We start from the raw sequence: 22,693 nt of genomic DNA, 5'->3' as shown, positions 1-22,693 counted from the left end.
TGGTGTTTCCTTCATTTTAGTAGTTACCTGTATTTTGGACTCTTTTTTATGATGTTGACTACTTTAAACGTTTTCTTCTCCAGAACCGCTTGACCAATTGGACCAAAATTTAGTATATAGCTGTCACAACTTCCGCCGAGGCTGCCTCCCGTCCTTGTGTGGGCAGGTTTCGGCGTTCGCCGTCACCGGCTTACTAGCTACTGCCGATCCCATTCTCATCACTCCACTTGTCATGTCTTGTCTTGTCAATCACACACACCATTCCCCTAATTAGTATGTGTATAAGTGTTCCCCCTGTTCCCCTTGTCTTTGTTTATTGTGAGAGCGAGTAGCTCGGTTGAGCTACTCTTCCATCCTGGTGTATTCCTCTACGCGCGCCGAGCATGTGTCCCTGGTTCGCATGGTACTGGTCCGACTGCTGGAAAATGATCTTTATGCCAAGGCAGAGAAGTGAGTTTTTCCAGCAGTCAATCTCCTTCCTCGGATACCGCATTACTACCACAGGTGTGGAGATGGAGGGAGATCGCATTGCAGCCGTGTGTAATTGGCCGACTCCAACCACGGTGAAGGAGGTGCAGCACTTCCTTGGCTTTACCAACTACTATCGGAGGTTTATTCAGGGCTTTGGCAAGGTCGCAGCTCCCATTACCTCCTTGTTGAAGGGTGGGCCGTCCCGGCTCCGCTGGTCTGCTGAGGCTGATTTGGCCTTCAGTAGATTGCGGGATCTGTTCACCTCCGCCCCGGTACTGGCTCACCCCGATCCATCACTACCATTCGTAGTGGAGGTGGATGCGTCCGAGGTAGGGATAGGCACCAGAGCCAGAACAATGCTCCTGCGGTGGATGACTTGTTTCGGCGCGTGGAGGAGACTTGGGACGCTGCCCACGTTCGCCTCCAGCGCGCCGTGCGTCGTCAGAAGGCGAACGCTGACCGCCACCGCAGGGAGGCCCCGGTTTTCGTACCGGGGGATCGGGTCTGGCTCTCGACCCGGAATCTACCCCTCCGCCTGTCCTGCCGGAAGCTGAGCCCGCGGTTTGTGGGGCCGTTTAAAGTCCTGAGGAGGATAAACGAGGTAACTTACAGCATGTTACTCCCCACTGATTACTGTATTAACCCCTTCTTTCATGTGTTTCTCCTCAGGCCGGTGGTAGCTGGTCCACTCCAGGAGTCTGAGGTGCGGGAGGTTCCTCCACCTCCTCTGGACATCGAGGGGGCCCCGGCGTACTCAGTCCGTTCCATACTGGATTCGAGGCGTCGGGTGGGGGGCCTTCAGTATCTCGTGGAGTGGTAGGGGTACGGTCCGGAGGAACTGTGCTGGGTCCCAAGGAGGGACATCCTCGATCCCTCCCTGTTGAGGGATTTCCACCGTCGCCATCTGACTCAGCCTTCTCCACGTCCTCCTGTCCGTCCCCGAGGCCGGGGTTGGCGCACTGCTGGAGCCGCGCGTCAAGGGGGGGGGGGGGGGTACTGTCACGACTTCCGCCGAGGCTGCCTCCCCTCCTTGTGCGGGCAGGTTTCGGCGTTCGTCGTCACCGGCTTACTAGCTACTGCCGATCCCATTCTCATCACTCCACTTGTCATGTCTTATCTTGTCAATCACACACACCCGGTGCTCATTCCCCTAATTAGTATGTGTATAAGTGTTCCCTCTGTTTCCCTTGTCTTTGTGAGTGATTGTTTATTTTGAGAGCGAGTAGCTCGGTTGAGCTTCCATTTGTACTTGCCAAGGTGGAATATTTTCCCTTATATTAGTTTCGTTTTCATGCTGGGAGTGTTTGATTTATGTAAACGGAATAAACTCTTGACTTCGGTATTTTACCTCCTGCGCCTAACTCCTTCCTTCACACCTCATCACAATAGCATCTATGGACACACATATTTTTTTCCCAAGACTCTACCTTAAACAACATGGCCGCTATAAGCCAATGAGCTTGTATTATTGTTTTTCCTGTCCAACAGCGCCACCATAAGGTCAAACCTAGACTCACATCCCTGAGCATGTTTGAAAAATGTCATCGCCGAGTCAAATAGATCAAGAGATATAGCACCATTGTGTGGTGGATCTCAATGTGTGTGCTTATGTTGAGTCTTATCAGTGTTTGGAAGATGTGTATCAAGTTTTGTTAAAATACTAATATCCGTGTCTGATTTATATGCATTTATGTGCCAGACCACGGCCACATTAATGTTTATTGGTAAGTAGCGGCCATGTTGTTTGAGATGCTAGCCTGGAAAATATTGTGTTGACTTACCTTGGTCCATTGATGCCATATATCAAGTTTCGTGCAGATCGGTCATTCGGTGCCAGAGGAGTAGCGTTTTAAGTGTTTTCCACTAAATTCAAAATGGAGTAAAATCCATCATATTTGATCCTTTTTTGTTTAATGTGAAGAGATGGATAAATATACCAAATTTCAGGACTCTAGGTCACACCGGGTGAGGGCGTGACCTTTCAAAAATGTGCATTTTTAATTGCTTGTAATAGCGCCACCATGTGGCCAATTAGCATGGCATTGCATGAGAGGGTGTGGCCCATGGTCCTTCATGCAGGGTTGCATCCTCCTTATTATCTCACGGGAATTTGCATATTTTCACCAAATTTTGGCAGAACCGGATTAATAATAATAAACGGCAACAAATGTAATACGGTTTCACCCAGTTTAGCCGCTTGAACCTCTAATAATTAATAGAGTAAAAAGTGGAAGTTCCGAATTTTATAACTTGATTTACAAGCATTTCACTACACCCGCAATAACATCTGCTAAATATGTGTATGCAACCAATAAAAATGTATTTGAATTTTATTTGATGTTAGATGGAGTTGATTTTTGTTGATTTGGTCATGATGAAATGTACAATATTGGACGGTTGCCCCTATCACTTCCATTGATTTTAGCTAGCGGTGGCTAAAGTTAGTTTACGTTTGTAGCGGCTGTTTAAAAAAAAAAAAAACATGGATTAGAGTTTCTCCCGGCCCATACACTAATTTCAGGGTGAGGAAACATCTACATCCACTTTAATGTCATTGACTCCTGAGCTTACCTCTGTGGAAGCCTGCTGTCGTAAGAGCAGGAATGGTAAACAAAGCATCCCCAACCAGCTCAGTGAACCCATCACGGTTTTTAATCCGATCTCCAGAGGTTCCCAGGTATTCATCTGCTATCAGCTCAGTTATCCACTGATCCTTGGGCTGAAGGAGACAAAGACCATTCAGTGAAGCCACATCATGTATTGTAATCAGTAATGAGGCATTTCATCTGAGCAATTTCTTGGCAGGTGTGACTGCATATACTTACATCAGGGTAACATAATGCCAGAAGAGGCATGACCTGATCCCGGTCTATTCCATCCACCCAACCAGGAGGTGCCATCATCTAGGGAGTACAGGGAGTACAACATTCAACCATTGCAATTGGAAAATGAAAATCAAGTCACAGTGACACTTTACGTTAAGTTACTCTTAAAGGGATAGTTGTGGATTTTTGCAATGAGGCCCTTTATCTACTTCCCCAGAGTCAGATGAAGTCGTGGATACCATTTTTATGCATCTGCATACAGTTTGAAGGAAGTTGCTAACTAGCTTAACGCAATTGCTAACTAGTGTTAGCGCAATGACTTGAAGTCTATGTGAACAGCTAGCATGCTACTTAGCATTGGCTTGCGAAACTACCTCTAAGTACCTTTATACTGGATGCAGATACATAAAAATGGTATCCACAAGTTCATCTGACTCTAGGGAAGTAGATAAAGGGGCATTGCAAAAATCCCAAACTATCCCTTTAAACATGTGTTACTCTCCATAGTAACAACATTGTATTATCATCTTACACAGTACTTTGGTAAGAGCATTGTAATTGTGTATAAAAGTGAAATAGTGACTCTCCCTCATTCCACTTGTATATTAATTTTAAAAAACGACTACATTCCTATGCATTTGAAAAGCAATTGCTAAAGAACGATATAACATGTTAATATAACCTAAAGCTGTTACTATACAGGTAAAAGTCAGTAAATTAGAATATTTTGAAAAACTTGATTTATTTCAGTAATTGCATTCAAAAGGTGTAACTTGTACATTATATTTATTCATTGCACACAGACTGATGCATTCAAATGTTTATTTCATTTAATTTTGATGATTTGAAGTGGCAACAAATGAAAATCCAAAATTCCGTGTGTCACAAAATTAGAATATTGTGTAAGGGTTACATTTTGAAGACACCTGGTGCCACAAAATAATCAGCTGATTAACTCAAAACACCTGCAAAGGGCTTTAAATGGTCTCTCAGTCCAGTTCTGAAGCCTACACAAACATGGGGAAGACTTCAGATTTGACAGCTGTCCAAAAGGCGACCATCGACACATTGCACAAGGAGGGAAAGACACAAAAGGTTATTGCAGAAGAGGCTGGCTGTTCTCAGAGCTCTGTGTCCAAACACATTAATAGAGAGGCAAAGGGAAGGAAAAACTGTGGTCAGAAAAAGTGTACAAGCGATAGGGATCACCGCGCCCTAGTCAAGATTGTGAAAAAAAACCCATTCAAAAATGTGGGGGAGATTCACAAGGAGTGGACAGCTGCTGGAGTCAGGGCTTCAAGATCCACCACCAAGAGACGCTTGAAAGACATGGGTTTCAACTGCCGCATACCTCGTGTCAAGCCACTGTTGACCAAGAAACAGCGCGAAAAGCGTCTCACCTGGGCTAAGGAAAAAAAGAGCTGGACTGCTGCTGAGTGGTCTAAAGTCATGTTTTCTGACGAAAGCAAATTTTGCATTTCCTTTGGAAATCGAGGTCCCAGAGTCTGGAGGAAGACAGGAGAGGCACAGGATCCACGTTGCCTGAAGTCTAGTGTAAAGTTTCCACCATCAGTGATGGTTTGGGGTGCCATGTCATCTGCTGGTGTCGGTCCACTCTGTTTCCTGAGATCAAGGGTCAACGCAGCCGTCTACCAGCAAGTTTTAGAGCACTTCATGCTTCCTGCTGCTGACCTGCTCTATGGAGATGGAGATTTCAGGTTCCAACAGGACTTGGCGCCTGCACACAGCGCAAAATCTACCCGTGCCTGGTTTACGGACCATGGTATTTCTGTTCTAAATTGGCCAGCCAACTCCCCTGACCTTAGCCCCATAGAAAATCTGTGGGGTATTGTGAAAAGGAAGATGCAGAATGCCAGACCCAACAACGCAGAAGAGTTGAAGGCCACTATCAGAGCAACCTGGGCTCTCATAACACCTGAGCAGTGCCAGAAACTCATCGACTCCATGCCACGCCGCATTAATGCAGTAATTGAGGCAAAAGGAGCTCCAACCAAGTATTGAGTATTGTACATGCTCATATTTTTCATTTTCATACTTTTCAGTTGGCCAACATTTCTAAAAAATCCCTTTTTTGTATTAGCCTTAAGTAATATTCTAATTTTGTGACACACGGAATTTTGGATTTTCATTTGTTGCCACTTCAAATCATCAAAATTAAATGAAATAAACATTTGAATGCATCAGTCTGTGTGCAATGAATAAATATAATGTACAAGTTACACCTTTTGAATGCAATTACTGAAATAAATCAAGTTTTTCAAAATATTCTAATTTACTGACTTTTACCTGTAGTTGTTGAAACCATTCCTAAACAGCAGAAATAACAACTTTATGTTGTTAACTTAATGATCTTAACTTAAAGTGCTATCCAAGTCACGTAAAATATCACATCCAATATTCAGTTGTTATACATATTGAAATACATGTTCAAAGCTGACTTACGTTCGCCAGTAGCCAACCTTCGTCAGTATTGGTGCCCGTCATAAATGGCACCTTGTGCATCTCATGGTTTTGGAAACTCTCAGTCAACAACTTGGGCAGGAAATGCCCGTCAACAGTCACACCAATTCGCAACATTTTGTTCTTTAAAAAGACAGATGTTGAGAACATAATTATTCAGGCGTTGCCAGATAAAACTGAAAAGTCACACTGCATTCAAGCAGTATGCCTAAGGGGAAAGTTAGGCTCAGTACTCGCTCACAAACATGGCTCGCTGGAAAACACTGTAGGCTATGTTTTTAGTATAATTCATATGCACTCACTAACTGTAAGTCGCTCTGGATAAGAGCGTCTGCTAAATGACTAAAATGTAAAAATGTAAATGTTGCTTACTGCAAATACAGGGCCGGCTTTAGCCTTTTGGGGGCCCTAAGCGAGATTTGGTTGGGGGGCCTCACACCTTGTGGCAAAACATTTTGGTGGCCCCCCTCTTGATGGTGGAGATAAATATTTTTGTTTTAAAGTACATTTCCAGCAATTCTACACATTTTGCCATGGGGTGTAGAGAAAATTTTGCAGTTTTAAAGCAAATGTTCTGCAATTCTACACATTTTTCCATGGGGTGGAGAGAAAATGTTGCAATTTTAGAACAAATGTCAAGCAAATATACTCATTTTGCCATGGGTCAAAGAGAAATTGTTTATTTTTACATATAATGTTCTGCAATTCTGGGGGATGGAGATAAATTGTTGCAGTTTTAAAGCAGATTTCCTGCAATTCTACACATTTTGTAATAACTTATGCCATGTTAATGTGATATCTGAGTGAAAATTACTAACAAAATCAATGGGGGACCCCTGAAGGTCAGGGACCCTGGGAATGTGCCCTGCGTGCCCCGTCGGTATACGGCCATGATTACTACAAGTTTAGATAGCTGGCTAGACTAACTACCAATCTAAAAATTGTTAGCTGACATGGCTAATTGAGTGACTGTCAGTGACTGGCATAACAAGAGAAAATGGCACCTGGTGTGTTCTACTATTCTTACTCTCAATAGTAAATTGAGACCCCTACTGATTTTTTTTTTTTTAAGACAAAAATGAAAATATAACTGAGCCTAAAAGTTTGTTGTGGCTTTTGTATCAGAGAACAGTGCTCAAATCATTCTGGTGTCCAGGACATCTCACCTGTTTATGAACATTAACTATGTCATCAGCAGTCAACTTCTCCACACAGTCTGCAATCTGCTCTGTGTTGTTGCTGTTACAGCCCAATATGGTTGCCACCATCTATGAGACAAACATAATAATCACTTGCCATGGTTGTGATGAAAAATAGGATATTGATGGTGTGAGGTAGACCTATGACTGTGTTTACCTTTCTTTTGGTGGAGAGACAGAGTTTGAAAATACCTGGGCCACAGACAAGGGGTCGGAATTTATGATAGGTTCCATAGCTGCAGTACCACTCTCAGCTATCGCATGATGGAACAGACCAGCAGACAACGGTGAATGAAGCTAGCGATAAAAAAACGACAATGTTAAGAGCCTATTCAAAAGCACAAACAATATGTGAGTGTATATGTGTGTGTGCTTCTGTTTGTGTGTGTGTGTGTGTGTGTGTTTGTGTCCTCACCAGTAATGATACACTCACTCCACCAGCAGACTCTCCAAATATGGTGACCGACTTGGAGTCGCCCCCAAAGTTGTGGATGTGCTCCTGGACCCACCGCAAAGCTTCCACCTGGTCAAGTAGTCCCATGTTCCCTGGGGCATACTTGTCTCCTGTGCTGTATGGAAGAGATGGGAAACTTAAGTCAAATAATGTCTTCAACATATCAAATCAAATCAAATTTTATTGGTCACATGCGCCGAATACAACAGGTGCAGACATTACAGTGAAATGCTTACTTACAGCCCTTAACCAACAGTGCATTTATTTTTAACAAAAAAAGTAAAAATAGAACAACAACAAAAAAAAGTGTTGAGAAAAAAAAGAGCAGAAGTAAAATAAAGTGACAGTAGGGAGGCTATATATACAGGGGGGTACCGTTGCAGAGTCAATGTGCGGGGGCACCGGCTAGTTGAGGTAGTTGAGGTAATATGTACATGTGGGTAGAGTTAAAGTGACTATGCATAAATAATTAACAGAGTAGCAGCAGCGTAAAAAGGATGGGGTGGGGGGGCAGTGCAAATAGTCCGGGTAGCCATGATTAGCTGTTCAGGAGTCTTATGGCTTGGGGGGTAGAAGCAGTTGAGAAGTCTTTTGGACCTAGACTTGGCACTCCGGTACCGCTTGCCATGCGGTAGCAGAGAGAACAGTCTATGACTAGGGTGGCTGGAGTCTTTGACAATTTTGAGGGCCTTCCTCTGACACCGCCTGGTATAGAGGTCCTGGATGGCAGGAAGCTTGGCCCCAGTGATGTACTGGGCCGTACGCACTACCCTCTGTAGTGCCTTGCGGTCGGAGGCCAAGCAGTTGCCATACCAGGCGGTGATGCCACCAGTCAGGATGCTCTCGATGGTGCAGCTGTAGAATTTTTTGAGGATCTGAGGACCCATGCCAAATCTTTTCAGTCTCCTGAGGGGGAATAGGCTTTGTCGTGCCCTCTTCACGACTGTCTTGGTGTGTTTGGACCATGATAGTTCGTTGGTGATGTGGACACCAAGGAACTTGAAGCTCTCAACCTGTTCCACTACAGCCCCGTCGATGAGAATGGGGGCGTGCTCAGTCCTCTTTTTTTTCCTGTAGTCCACAATCATCTCTTTTGTCTTGGTCACGTTGAGGGAGAGGTTGTCTCTGACCTCCTCCCTATAGGCTGTCTCATCGTTGTCGGTGATCAGGCCTACCACTGTTGTGTTGTCGGCAAACTTAATGATGGTGTTGGAGTCGTGCCTGGCCATGCAGTCATGGGTGAACAGAGAGTACAGGAGGGGACTGAGCACGCACCCCTGAGGGGCCCCCGTGTTGAGGATCAGTGTGGCAGATGTGTTGTTACCTACCCTTACCACCTGGGGGCGGCCCGTCAGGAAGTCCAGGATCCAGTTGCAGAGGGAGGTGTTTAGTCCCAGGATCCTTAGCTTAGTGATGAGCTTAGAGGGCACTATGGTGTTGAATGCTGAGCTGTAGTCAATGAATAGCATTCTCACGTAGGTGTTCCTCTTGTCCAGGTGGGAAAGGGCAGTGTGGAGTGCAATAGAGATTGCATCATCTGTGGATCTGTTGGGGCGGTATGCAAATTGGAGTGGGTCTAGGGTTTCTGGGATAATGCTGTTGATGTGAGCCATGACCAGCCTTTCAAAGCACTTCATGGCTACAGACGTCAGTGCTACGGGTCGGTAGTCATTTAGGCAGGTTATCTTAGAGTCCTTGGGCACGGGGACTATGGTGGTCTGCTTGAAACATGTTGGTATTACAGATTCAGTCAGGGACATGTTGAAAATGTCAGTGAAGACACTTGCCAGTTGGTCAGCACATGCTCGGAGTACACGTCCTGGTAATCCGTCTGGCCCTGCGGCCTTGTGAGATGTTGACCTGCTTAAAAGTCTTACTCACATCGGCAACGGAGAGCGTGATCACATAGTCATCCGGAACAGCTGGTGCTCTCATGCATGCTTCAGTGTTGCTTGCCTCGAAGCGAGCATAGAAGTGGTTTAGCTCGTCTGGTAGGCTTGTGTCACTGGGCAGCTCGCGGCTGTGCTTCCCTTTGTAGTCTGTAATAGTTTTCAAGCCCTGCCACATCCGACGAGCATCAGAGCCAGTGTAGTACGATTCAATCTTAGTCCTGTATTGACTCTTTGCCTGTTTGATGGTTCGTCAGAGGTCAAAGCGGGATTTCTTATAAGCGTCCGGGTTAGAGTCCCGTTCCTTGAAAGCGGTAGCTCTACCCTTTAGCTCAGTGCGGATATTTCCTGTAATCCATGGCTTCTGGTTGGGGTATGTACGTACGGTCACTGTGGGGACGACATCATCGATGCACTTATTGATGAAGCCAGTGACTGATGTGGTGTACTCCTCAATGCTGTCTGAAGAATCCCGGAACATGTTCCAGTCTGTGCTAGCAAAACAGTCCTGTAGCTTAGCATCTGCGTCATCTGACCACTTTTTTATTAACCGAGTCACTGGTGCTTCCTGCTTTAGTTTTTGCTTATAAGCAGGAATCAGGAGGATAGAGTTATGGTCAGATTTGCCAAATGGAGGGCGAGGGAGAGCTTTGTATGCGTCTCTGTGTGTGGAGTAAAGGTGGTCTAGAGTTTTTTTTTCCTCTGGTTGCACATTTAACATGCTGGTAGAAATTAGGTAGAACGGATTTAAATTTCCCTGCATTAAAGTCCCCGGCCACTAGGAGCGCTGCATCTGGATGAGCATTTTCCTGTTGATTTATGGCCTTGTACAACTCATTCAGTGCAATCTTAATGCCAGCATTGGTTTGTGGCGGTAAATAGACAGCTATGAAAAATATAGATGAAAACTCTCTTGGTAAATAGTGTGGTCTACAGCTTATCATAAGATACTCTACCTCAGGCGAGCAAAACCTCGAGACTTCCTTAGTATTTGATTTTGTGCACCAGCTGTTGTTTACAAATATACACAGACCGCCACCCCTTGTCTTACCGGAGTCAGCCGTTCTATCCTGCCGATGTAGCGTATAGCCCGCTAGCTGTATGAAATCCATGTCGTCGTTCAGCCACGACTCGGTGAAACATAAGATATTACAGTTTTTAATGTCCCGTTGGTAGGATAACCGTAATCTTAAGTCATCCAATTTATTTTCAAATGATTGAACGTTGGCTAATAGGATTGATGGAAGAGGCAGTTTACTCGCTCGCCGTCGGATCCTTACAAGGCACCCCGATCTACGTCCACGATATCTCCGTCTCTTCCTCACGCGAATGACGGGGATTTGGGCCTTGTCGGGTGTTTGTATGATATCCTTCGCGGCCGCCTCGTTGAAGAAAAAATCTTCGTCCAATACGAGGTGAGTAATCGCTGTCCTGATATCCAGAAGCTCTTTTTGGTTATAAGAGACGATGGCAGAAACATTATTTACAAAATAAATTACAAATAACGCGGAAAAACACACATAATAGTACAATTGGTTAGAGGGCTGTAAAACGGCAGCCATCTTCTCCGGCGCTGTTCTTGAAACATAGACCCAAAACAGGTGAAATAGACATCAAATATACTCATTAACTACACCACCAAAATTAACCTTACAGTGTTGATACTGAAAACCCCTTGGTCATTAAGAATTAAAGCCTATCCAACTGACAATTTCTTAGAAAAATATATAAACTATTGGAACCAAGACCTAAAAATAACTGATATTGGCACAAGATGGAGGGAGTGTTGGAACAGAACTAACGAAATTACAGTTATTGGACATTTACTAATGTACAGAATTTGTTATACAAGAGACAAAATTGACAAATTCTAAAGCACAACGGCAGAGTCATGGCTTAAGTGTAAAACTAACAGTGACTAAATGATTCATGCCTACTATAATGTCCAAAAGTTATGGGCGGAGGTAGAAAGTTGGCTGTCAGACAGATTAAACTTATATTGTTAAACTTCTATCTGCATATTTCAAAACATGGCATATGAGGGTGAGGAAAAACACCCAATGGAGTTGGACTCGTCAATCATTTTGAAAAAAATGTTTGCTTAAAAACTGGAAATCAAATGACCCTCCATCGTTAAGAAAGTGGATGAATCAAATGCATAACTATCTAAATATTGAAAACATTTGGGCTAGAGAGACAAACAAAATAGTACAATTTGAAGCCATATGGCATAAAATATTACAAGCACTGGAGATATTCAAAGGATGAGGAAGGAGAGAAAATATTGTGAGATGGGCATGATGGGTGTGGATACAGTGGGAACATGTGAGAACATGTTGATCTGAGCAAGTGTGATGTCATTAATGTTTGTAGAAATTAATGTACAGTTGAAGTCGGAAGTTTACATACACCTTAGCAAAATACATTTAAACTCAGTTTTTCACAATTCCTGACATTTAATCCTAGTAAAAATTCCCTGTTTTAGGTCAGTTAGGATCACCACTTTATTTTAAGAATGTGAAATGTCAGAATAATAGTAGAGAGAATGATTTATTTCAGCTTTTATTTATTTCATCACATTTCCAGTGGGTCAGAAGTTGATACACTAATAGTATTTGGTAGCATTGCCTTTAAATTGTTTAACTTGGGTCAAACGTTTCAGGTAGCCTTCCACAAGCTTCCCACATTAAGTTGGGTGAATTTTGGCCCATTCCTCTTGACAGAGCTGGTGTAACTGAGTCAGGTTTGTAGGCCTCCTTGCTCGCACACGCTTTTTCAGTTCTGCCAACAAATGTTCTATAGGATTGAGGTCATGTCTTTGTGATGGCCACTCCAATACCTTGACTTTGTTGTCCTTAAGGCATTTTGCCACAACTTTGGAAGTATGCTTGGGGTCATTGTCCATTTGGAAGACCCATTTGCGACCAAGCTTTAACTTCCTGACTGATGTCTTGAGATGTTGCTTCAATATATCCACATCATTTTCCTTCCTCATGATGCCATCTATTTTGTGAAGTGCACCAGTCCCTCCTGCAGCAAAGCACCCCCACAGCATGATGCTGCCACCCCCGTGCTTCACGGTTGGAATGGTGTTCTTCGGCTTGCAAGCAACCCCCTTTTTCCTCCAAACATAAAGATGGTCATTATGGCCAAACAGTTCTATTTTTGTTTCATCATACCAGAGTACAGTCGTGGTCAAAAGTTTTGAGAATGACACAAGTATTGGTCTTCACAAAGTTTGTTGCTTCAGTGTTTTTAGATATTTTTGTCAGATGTTACTATGGTATACTGAAGTATAATTACAAGCATTCCATAAGTGTCAAAGGTTTTATTGACAATTACATTAAGTTCATGCAAAGATTCAATATTTGCAGTGTTGACCCTTCTTTTTCAAGACCTCTGCAATCCGCCCTGGCATGCTGTCAATTAACTTCTGGGCCACATCCTTACTGATGGGAGCCCATTCTTGCATAATCAATGCTTGGAGTTTGTCAGAATTTGTGGGTTTTTGTTTGTCCACCCGCCTCTTGAGGATTGACCACAAGTTTCTCAATGGGATTAAGGTCTGGGGAGTTTCCTGGCCATTGTCACGGTTTCGGCCGAGGCAGCTCCTCCTCCTTGTTCGGGCAGGTTTCGCCGGTCGTCGTCTCCGGAGTACTAGCTGCCACCGCTCTATGTTTTCTGTTTGACTAGTTTTGTCTGTTAGCCACACCTGTCTTGTGTTATGTCTAATTAAGCACCCTATTTAGTTTCCTTGTTGTTAGTGTAGTGTTGTGTGTAATTGTTTCGTGTTAGGTGTCATTTCGTACCTGTGTTTGGTACGCCTCTACTGTATTGCTTACTTCTCGGTTGAGAAGAGTTTTGCGCGCCTGTTTATGCGCGCTTGTAATTTACGCCTGTGTGCGTTTTGCCTCTGGCTGTTTTTGGATTATTGCCTCGCACTTTCCAGTAAAGATTATTGGACTATCAATCTGCTTCTGCACCTGATTCCACACCACACCATTTCTACACGGCCCTGACAGAATTACACACCACTTCGATGGAATCAGCAGGAGCACAAGTCGACAGCGTGGAGGACCGTCTCCAGGGACAGGAACATCGCATCAATCGGATCGGGCACGCGTTGGAGGGCGTCATGGACACTCTTCGGCGCTGGGAGATCAGCGGTGTTCCCACAGCCCCACCGGTCGCTCCATCACCACCAGAGAACCTGCCTACTCATCCACCGGAACCCAGTGGGATTCGGCTCTCGCTCCCGAGGGCGTACGACGGCTCCGCTGCCGGGTGTCAGGGTTTCCTTTTGCAAGTGGAGCTCTACCTGGCCACTATACACCCGGCGCCCTCGGGATACGAGAGCGTTTCCGCCCTCATCTCCTGTCTCACCGGCAAGGCGTTGGAGTGGGCCAACGCCGAATGGAGGGGAATAGACTCCGCCACAGTCACCTATGCGGAGTTCTCCTGCCGCTTTCGTGCGGTCTTTGACCATCCACCAGAGGGAAGAGCGGCGGGGGAACGTCTATTCCACCTCCGACAGGGGATGAGGAGCGCTCAAGAATTCGCACTGGAGTTCCGGACTCTAGCGGCTGACGCGGGGTGGAATGAGAGGGCCCTCATAGACCATTTTAGGTGTAGCCTTAGGGAGGACGTCCGCAGGGAGTTAGCGTGTAGGGACGCTACTTTAACTTTTGACCAGCTTGTGGACATGGCTATTCGTCTGGACAACCTACTCACGACCCGCGGGCGTCCCAGATGGGGGCCTCCCATTCCACCCTCCAGCACCTCCGAGCCGAGTCCGATGGAGCTCGGAGGGGCTGGTGCTAGAACGAAAAGAGGTAGGAACCCGAGGGGAGCAGTCTCCTGCACCAAGTGTGGCCGCGGAGGGCACACCGCGGCTAGGTGCCGGGGAGGGTTCCCTGAGGAGGGAGATGGCAGGCCATACAGTGGGGAGTTCTCCCAGGTGAGTAGGCGCCCTACTTACCCAGAGCTTTCTGTCGTCCACTTTACATTACCTGTTTGTTTTCCACAGGTTGCACCTCGTTCCCAGCATAAGGCGCTAGTCGATTCAGGCGCAGCTGGGAATTTTATAGATCGTAAATTCTGTGTTAAGTTAGGGATTCCCCTCCTTCCAGTCGATAAGCCTTTCCCCGTACATGCCTTAGATAGTCGTCCGTTAGGATCTGGGTGGATTGGGGAGCTCACAGCGCCACTTAGGATGATGACGCAGGGGGGTCATGAGGAGATGATTCAACTCTATCTGATTGACTCTCCTGCGTATCCGGTGGTACTGGGGCTTCCCTGGTTGACTACCCATGATCCTACTATTTCGTGGCGAGAGAAGGCTCTTAAAGGGTGGTCTGCTCAGTGTGAGGGGTTATGTCTGGGTGTTTCCGTAGGGGCGACCTCGGTGGAAAGTCCGAACCAGATGTCCGCACTGCACATTCCTCCTGAGTATGAGGATTTGGCACTCGTGTTTAGTAAAACCCGAGCGGCACGATTGCCACCTCATAGACAGGGGGATTGTGCGATAGACCTCCAGACAGGAGCCGCGCTTCCGCGGAGCCATGTGTATCCTTTGTCACAGGAGGAGAAAAGGGCAATGGAAACTTACATTGCCGAGTCTCTGAGACAGGGATACATACGGACCTCTACTTCTCCCGCGTCCTCAAGCTTCTTTTTTGTGAAGAAGAAGGATGGAGGTCTGCGTCCGTGTATTGACTACCGCGGTCTCAATCAGGTGACTGTTAAATATAGTTATCCACTTCCGCTGATTGGGACTATGACGGAGTCATTGCACGGGGCCCGGTTCTTCACAAAATTGGACCTCAGGAGCGCATATAATTTGGTGCGCATTAGGGAGGGCGATGAGTGGAAGACAGCATTTAGTACTACCTCCGGCCATTACGAGTATCTCGTCATGCCATATGGGTTAATGAATGCTCCATCAGTCTTCCAATCGTTTGTAGATGAAATTTTCCGGGACATGCAGGCGCAGGGAGTGGTGGTGTACATCAATGATATTCTGGTGTACAGCCCTACTCGGGCCGAGCATGTAGCCCTGGTGCGCAGGGTATTGAGGAGACTGTTGGAGCATGACCTGTATGTCAAGGCTGAGAAATGCCTGTTCTTCCAGGAGTCAGTTTCCTTTTTGGGTTACCAGTTGTCTGCGTCAGGGGTGAGAATGGAGGTGGACCGAGTGTCCGCCGTGCGTAATTGGCAAACCCCAACGACGGTTAAAGAGGTGCAGCGGTTTTTGGGTTTTGCGAATTACTACCGGAGGTTTATCCGGGGTTTTGGACAGGTGGCAGCTCCCATTACGTCTCTTCTGAAGGGGGGTCCGGTGCGCTTGCAGTGGTCGGCTGAGGCGGACAGGGCTTTTGGGAGACTGAAGGACCTGTTTACCTCGGCTCCGGTGTTGGCGCACCCGGATCCCACTTTACCGTTTCAAGTTGAGGTAGACGCGTCCGAGGCCGGTATTGGGGCCGTTCTATCTCAACGCTCGGGTACACCACCTAAGCTCCGCCCCTGTGCTTTTTATTCTAAGAAGCTCAGTCCGGCGGAGCGGAATTATGACGTAGGGGACAGGGAGCTGTTAGCCGTAGTCCAGGCCCTAAAGGTGTGGAGGCATTGGCTTGAGGGGGCTCAGCACCCTTTCCTTATTCTGACCGATCACCGTAACCTGGAATATATTCGGGCCGCTAGGAGACTAAATCCTCGCCAGGCTCGATGGACTATGTTTCTCGCCCGGTTTGTGTTTAAGATCACTTACATCCCTGGGTCCCAGAACGGGAAGGCAGATGCTCTGTCCCGCCGGTATGACGCGGAGGAGAGGTGCGTGGAGTCCATTCCCATACTACCGGAGTCGTGTCTGGTGGCACCGGTGGTGTGGGAGGTCGATGCGGAGATCGAGCGGGCGTTACGTACCGACCCTAGTCCTCCACAGTGTCCGGTGGGTCGGACGTACGTCCCGCTCGAGGTCCGGGATCGGTTGATTTATTGGGCTCACACGTCGCCCTCCTCTGGACATCCGGGTATTGGCCGGACGGTGCACTGCCTTAGTATGAAGTACTGGTGGCCAACATTAGCCAGGGATGTGAGGGTTTATGTCTCCTCCTGCTCAATATGTGCCCAGTGTAAGGCACCCAGACATTTGCCCAGGGGTAAATTACAGCCCCTGCCCGTTCCACAGCGGCCCTGGTCTCATCTATCGGTGGATTTTGTTACCGATCTTCCCTCCTCTCAGGGGAATACCACCATCCTGGTCGTTGTGGATCGGTTCTCTAAGGCCTGTCGTCTCCTTCCCATGCCGGGTCTTCCTACTGCCCTACAGACCGCTGAGGCTCTATTTACTCACGTCTTCCGGCATTACGGGGTACCCGAGGATATAGTGTCTGATCGAGGCCCCCAGTTTACCTCCAGAGTCTGGAGAGCATTTATGGAACGTTTGGGGGTCTCGGTGAGCCTTACCTCGGGTTACCACCCGGAGAGCAATGGGCAGGTCGAAAGAGTCAACCAGGATGTGGGTAGGTTTCTGAGGTCATATTGTCAGGACCGGCCGGAGGAGTGGGCGAGATATGTGCCCTGGGCCGAGATGGCACAGAACTCTCTCCGCCACTCCTCCACTAGACTAACCCCTTTTCAGTGTGTCTTAGGGTATCAGCCGGTTCTGGCACCGTGGCATGAGAGCCAGATCGAGGCCCCCGCTGTGGATGAGTGGGTAGGGCGCTCGGAGGAGACGTGGAACGCTGCTCATGTCCATCTGCAGCGTGCCATACTTCGACAAAAGACGAGCGCCGACCTACGCCGCAGTGAGGGGCCAGTGTACGCACCTGGAGATCGAGTCTGGCTCTCAACCAGAAACCTACCCCTCCGCCTGCCCTGCCGGAAGCTGGGTCGGCGGTTTGTGGGGCCTTTTAAAGTCCTGAGGAGATTTAATGAGGTGTGTTACAGGTTAGAACTACCTATTGATTACAAGAATATTAACCCCTCATTCCATGTGTCTCTCCTCAGGCCGGTGGTAGCTGGTCCACTCCAGGACTTCGGGATTGAGGAGACTCCTCCGCCCCCGTTGGAGATCGAGGGGGCTCCGTCGTACACTGTTCGGACCATCCTGGATTCCAGACGCCGGATGGGGGGTCTCCAATATCTCGTGGAGTGGGAGGGGTACGGTCCGGAGGAGCGGTGCTGGGTGCCGAGGAGGGATATTCTGGATCCGTCCCTGATGACCGAATTCCATCGTGGTCATCCTACGCACCCGGCGCCGCGCCCTCCTGGGCGTCCCCGAGGCCGAAGTCGGCGCACGGCTGGAGCCGCGCGTCAAGGGGGGGGTACTGTCACGGTTTCGGCCGAGGCAGCTCCTCCTCCTTGTTCGGGCAGGTTTCGCCGGTCGTCGTCTCCGGAGTACTAGCTGCCACCGCTCTATGTTTTCTGTTTGACTAGTTTTGTCTGTTAGCCACACCTGTCTTGTGTTATGTCTAATTAAGCACCCTATTTAGTTTCCTTGTTGTTAGTGTAGTGTTGTGTGTAATTGTTTCGTGTTAGGTGTCATTTCGTACCTGTGTTTGGTACGCCTCTACTGTATTGCTTACTTCTCAGTTGAGAAGAGTTTTGCGCGCCTGTTTATGCGCGCTTGTAATTTACGCCTGTGTGCGTTTTGCCTCTGGCTGTTTTTGGATTATTGCCTCGCACTTTCCAGTAAAGTTTATTGGACTATCAATCTGCTTCTGCACCTGATTCCACACCACACCATTTCTACACGGCCCTGACAGCCATGGACCCAAAATGTCGATGTTTCATTCCCCGAGCCACTTAGTTATCACTTTTGCCTTATGGCAAGGTGCTCCATCATGCTGGAAAAGGCATTGGTCGTCACCAAACTGTTCTTGGATGGTTGGGAGAAGTTGCTCTCTGAGGATGTGTTGGTACCATTCTTTATTCATGGCTGTGTTCTTAGGCAAAATTGTGAGTGAGCCCACTCCCTTGGCTGAGAAGCAACCCCACACATGAATGGTCTCAGGATGCTTTATTGTTGTCATGACACAGGACTGATGGTAGCGCTCACCTTGTCTTCTCCGGACATGCTTTTTTCCGGATGCTCCAAACAATCGGAAAGGGGATTCATCAGAGAAAATGACTTTACCCCAGTCCTCAGTCTGTCCCTGATGTTTTTCCTGGAGAGAAGTGGCTTCCTAGCTGGCCTTCTTGACACCAGGCCATCCTCCAAAAGTATTTGCTTCACTGTGCGTGCAGATGCACTCACACCTGCCTGCTGCCATTCCTGAGCAAGCTCTGCACTGGTGGTGCCCCGATTCCGCAGCTTAATCAACTTTAGGAGACGGTCCTGGCGCTTGCTGGACTTTCTTGGCCGCCCTGACGCCTTCTTCACAACAATTGAACCTCTCTCCTTGAAGTTCTTGATGATCCGATAAATGGTTGATTTAGGTGCAATCTTACTAGCAGCAATATCCTTGCCTGTGAAGCCCTTTTTGTGCAAAGCAATGATGACGGCACGTGTTTCCTTGCAGGTAACCATGATTAACAGAGGAAGAACAATGATTTCAAGCACCACCCTCCTTTTAAAGCTTCCAGTCTGTTATTCTAACTCAATCAGCATGACAGTGTGAACTCCAGCCTTGTCCTCGTCAACACTCTCACCTGTGTTAACGAGAGAATCACTGACATGATGTCAGCTGGTCCTTTTGTGGCAGGGCTGAAATGCAGTGGAAATGTTTTTTGGGGATTAAGTTCATTTTCATGGCAAAGAGGGACATTGCAATTAATTGCAATTCATCTGATCACTCTTCATAACATTCTGGAGTATATGCAAATTGCCATCATAAAAACTGAGGCAGCAGACTTTGTGAAAATTAATATTTGTGTCATTCTCAAAACCTTTGACCACGACTGTACATTTCTCCAAAAAGTACGATCTTTGTCCCCATGTGCAGTTGCAAACTGTAGTCAGGCTTTTTTATGGCGGTTTTGGAGCAGTGGGTTCTTCCTTGCTGAGCGGCCTTTCAGGTTATGTCGATATAGGACTCGTTTTACTGTGGATATAGATACTTTTGTACCTGTTTCCTCCAGCATCTTCACAAGGTCCTTTGCTGTTGTTCTGGGATTGATTTGCACTTTTCGCACCAAAGTACGTTCATCTCTAGGAGACATAACGCGTCTCTTTCCTGAGCGGTATTACGGCTGCTTGGTCCCATGGTGTTTATACTTGCATACTATTGTTTGTACAGATGAACGTGGTACCTTCAGGCGTTTGGAAATTGCTCCCAAGGATGAACCAGACTTGTGGAGGTCTACAATTTCTTTTCTGAGGTCTTGACTGATTTCTTTTGATTTTCCCATGATGTCAAGCAAAGAGGCATTGAGTTTGAAGGTAGGCCTTGAAATACATCCATAGGTACACCTCCAATTGACTCAAATGATATCAATTAGCCTATCAGAAGCTTCTAAAGCCATGACATCATCTTCTGGAATTTTCCAAGCTGTTTAAAGGCACAGTGAACTTAGTGTATGTAAACTTCAGACCCACTGGAATTGTGATACAGTGAATTATAAGTGAAATAATATGTCTGTAAACAATTGTTGGAAAAATTACCTTTGTCATGCACAAAGTAGATGTCCTTACCGACTTGCCAAAACTATAGTTTGTTAATAAGAAATTTGTGGAGTGGTTGAAAAACGAGTTTTAATGACTCCAACCTAAGTGTATGTAAACTTCCGACTTCAACTGACAAAAAAATTGCTTTTCTTTCGAAAACAAGGACATTTCTAGGTGACCCCAAACTTTTGAACGGTAGTGTATATTTTTGTATTGTAAGAAGAAGAAAAAAATACATACAAAAAATAAATAATTATAAGGTTTATGGCGAATGCTTGTCACTGACGGCTGTTCGCCATAAACCTTGTCAATTGTCACTGACGGCTGCAGAAAAGTTGGTTCCAATTGTGTGTGGTTCAGTAGTGGTTCTAGTCTTACCTGAAGAACCCCAGCAGTCCCAAACGGTATTGGATCAGCACCACAACCACATCCTGGTAGGCAGCCAAAGCAGAACCATCATATGTTGATGCAGAGCCCATGACGAATCCTCCACCATGGATCCAAACCATGACCTGAGAAACACAAGCAATACATGCTGATCATCTGAACTCACAGTGTACCGGAGTGATTGATGATTCATTGATTAGTGGCCTACCTTTTGTAGGCCTGCGCATCAATTTCCAAAAACAAACCAATTTGTTTTTGTTTTTTTAGGAACTCAGTCTGGTCTAAACTTACTGTTAAGAGTTAGAATAGCAGAATACACAAGGTGCAATTTCGAAATTCTGTTGTGCATCAGCAGTTTTTCTCTTGTTAGGTCAGTCACTGACTTCTACATCTGCATTGCTTGCTTTTGGGGGTTTTAGGCTGGGTTTCTGTATAAGCACTTTGTGACATCTGCTGATGTAAAAAAGGGCTTTATAAATACATTTGATTGATTGACTGACAGTCAATCAATTAGCCCATGTCAGCTATCTAAACTTGTAGCAATCATGGTTGAATTACCAACCGGGTTGCCCCCATTGATTTTGTTAGTCACCCTCACTCAGATAGCATATTCAAAACTACAAACATTTCTCTCCACCCTATGGCAAAGTGTGTAGAATTGAAGGAAATTAGCTGTATAACTGCTAATTTTTCTCTCCGCCTCATGGCAAAATGAGTTGAATTGCATGAAATTAGTTATAAAATTGCTAAATCTTCTCTCCGCTGTCAAGAGGGGGGCCGCTAAAATATTTTGCTAAGCAAGATGGAGGGGGCCCCCCAACAAACTTTCGCTTAGGGCCCCAAAACGCTAGCACTGGATCAGTTTGTAGAGCATGGCGATTGCAACGCCAGGGTTGTGGGTTCGATTCCCACGGGGGGTATGAAAAAAATAAATAAATAAAAAGTAATGTATGCACTAACTGTAAGTCGCTCTGGATAAGAGCGTCTGCTAAATGACTTAAATGTAAATGTAAATGTATGGATGAGGGTATGCAGACCCCCGAGCCACTGCGGCCCCTCATGATGAGTTCTGATTTTTTGTGGCCCCCAGCCCCATCAAAGTTGCCCATCTCTGGCCTAGTTGAATCCAGTGTGTTAGTGCTTGGCTAGAACAAAATTGTGTACCTCTTTGGGTCCCCTGGACCAAGACTCAATAACACAACGTTATAATCTGTGTGTGTCTGCTATTAAACTTTATTATTTGGTACTTTTTACCTATTTTTCATTATATTGGTAGTAACAGTCTTGTCCCATCGCTGCAACTCCCGTACTGACTTGGGAGAGGCGATGGACGAGAGCCATGCGTCCTCCGAAACACGACCCCACCAAGCCGCACTGCTTCTTGACACACTACTCACTTAACCCGGAAGCCAGACGCACCAATGGGTCAGAGGAAACACTGTACAGCTGGCAACCGAAGTCAGCGTGCATGCGCCCGACCGCCACAAGGAGTCGCTAGAGCACAATGGGACAAGGACATTCCAGCCAGCCAAACCTTCTCCTAACCCAGACAACGCAGGGCCAATTGTAGGCTGCCTCATGGGTCTCCCGGTCACAGTCGGCTGCGACACAGCCCGGGATCGAACCCAGATCTGTAGTGACGCCTGTAGCACTGCGATGCAGTGCCTTAGACTGCTGTGCCACTCGGGAGGCCGTGTCTGCTATTAAACTTACAGGAAGCTTGGTATTCTCAGCAGGTTTAGCCGGGGTGTATATGTTGAGATAAAGACAGTCTTCTGACACTGCTGGGATTTCCACTTTGATTGACCAATTGGACGCAAGGTCTACTGTGAGCTGTCCGTCTTGAAGACACCTGTAAAACATGAAACACCTTTTAATGTCCAAGTTTCACCAGGTCTCTTTGTGCACATTGTGTGAGCCAGGTAGTGCTTTGCACATTCTGCTTGCCTCACTGTGTACATTGACTGTGCTTAATTTGTTGATTTATCTAATTATTTACTGATTGTTGATCTAACCCTTATTCAACCAACCAAGAACTTCCTTGAGATGAATTGTTTGTTCATGACCTTGCTGATCTTACATGAGAGGCTGCTGGGTGGCGTCCCTCACTCTCTCCCATCCCTCCACAGGCTGAGGCGGGGTCAATCTCAGGGGGCCAACAGGTGGTTTGGCAAACGGCACGCCCAGGTAGGCCTGCACCACCATCTCCTTCCCCTTTACACTCACATACTGCCCTCTCAGACCCCCCAGTTTGGTCTGGACCACCGGCCCTGTTTTTGGCCTGCGGAGAAATCCACAGTTGACATTGCTTTACAAGAACTCTGAATAAGGAAAACGACTGAAGGTCGGAGGCAAGGACAGAGGCAAATACATTCACATTC

General features: G+C 46.6%; 1 protein-coding gene across 3 annotated transcripts in view; it reads right to left on the bottom strand.

Annotated features, from left to right (window-relative positions):
• The window catches only part of ces2b (carboxylesterase 2b), a 74,520-nt gene that overhangs the window by 2,561 nt on the left and 49,266 nt on the right, over nucleotides 1-22,693 (bottom strand). For 2 of the 3 annotated variants that reach the window (XM_084169147.1, XM_084169148.1), the window contains 9 exons: nucleotides 22,393-22,593; nucleotides 22,026-22,164; nucleotides 20,304-20,437; nucleotides 7,392-7,545; nucleotides 7,169-7,273; nucleotides 6,944-7,045; nucleotides 5,760-5,900; nucleotides 3,297-3,374; nucleotides 3,043-3,190 (listed from right to left, as the gene is read on the bottom strand). In XM_084169147.1, coding sequence (XP_084025273.1) covers nucleotides 3,043-3,190; nucleotides 3,297-3,374; nucleotides 5,760-5,900; nucleotides 6,944-7,045; nucleotides 7,169-7,273; nucleotides 7,392-7,545; nucleotides 20,304-20,437; nucleotides 22,026-22,164; nucleotides 22,393-22,593 — 1,202 coding nt within the window. Of the gene's footprint in view, nucleotides 1-3,042; nucleotides 3,191-3,296; nucleotides 3,375-5,759; nucleotides 5,901-6,943; nucleotides 7,046-7,133; nucleotides 7,274-7,391; nucleotides 7,546-20,303; nucleotides 20,438-22,025; nucleotides 22,165-22,392; nucleotides 22,594-22,693 lie in introns of those variants that run through there. The other variant, XM_084169149.1, reaches the window with a different exon arrangement.

The sequence above is a fragment of the Coregonus lavaretus genome (assembly GCF_964263955.1).
Source record: "Coregonus lavaretus genome assembly, chromosome: 9".
Lineage (NCBI taxonomy): Eukaryota > Metazoa > Chordata > Actinopteri > Salmoniformes > Salmonidae > Coregonus > Coregonus lavaretus.
This window is presented reverse-complemented; position numbering and strand designations above follow the sequence as displayed.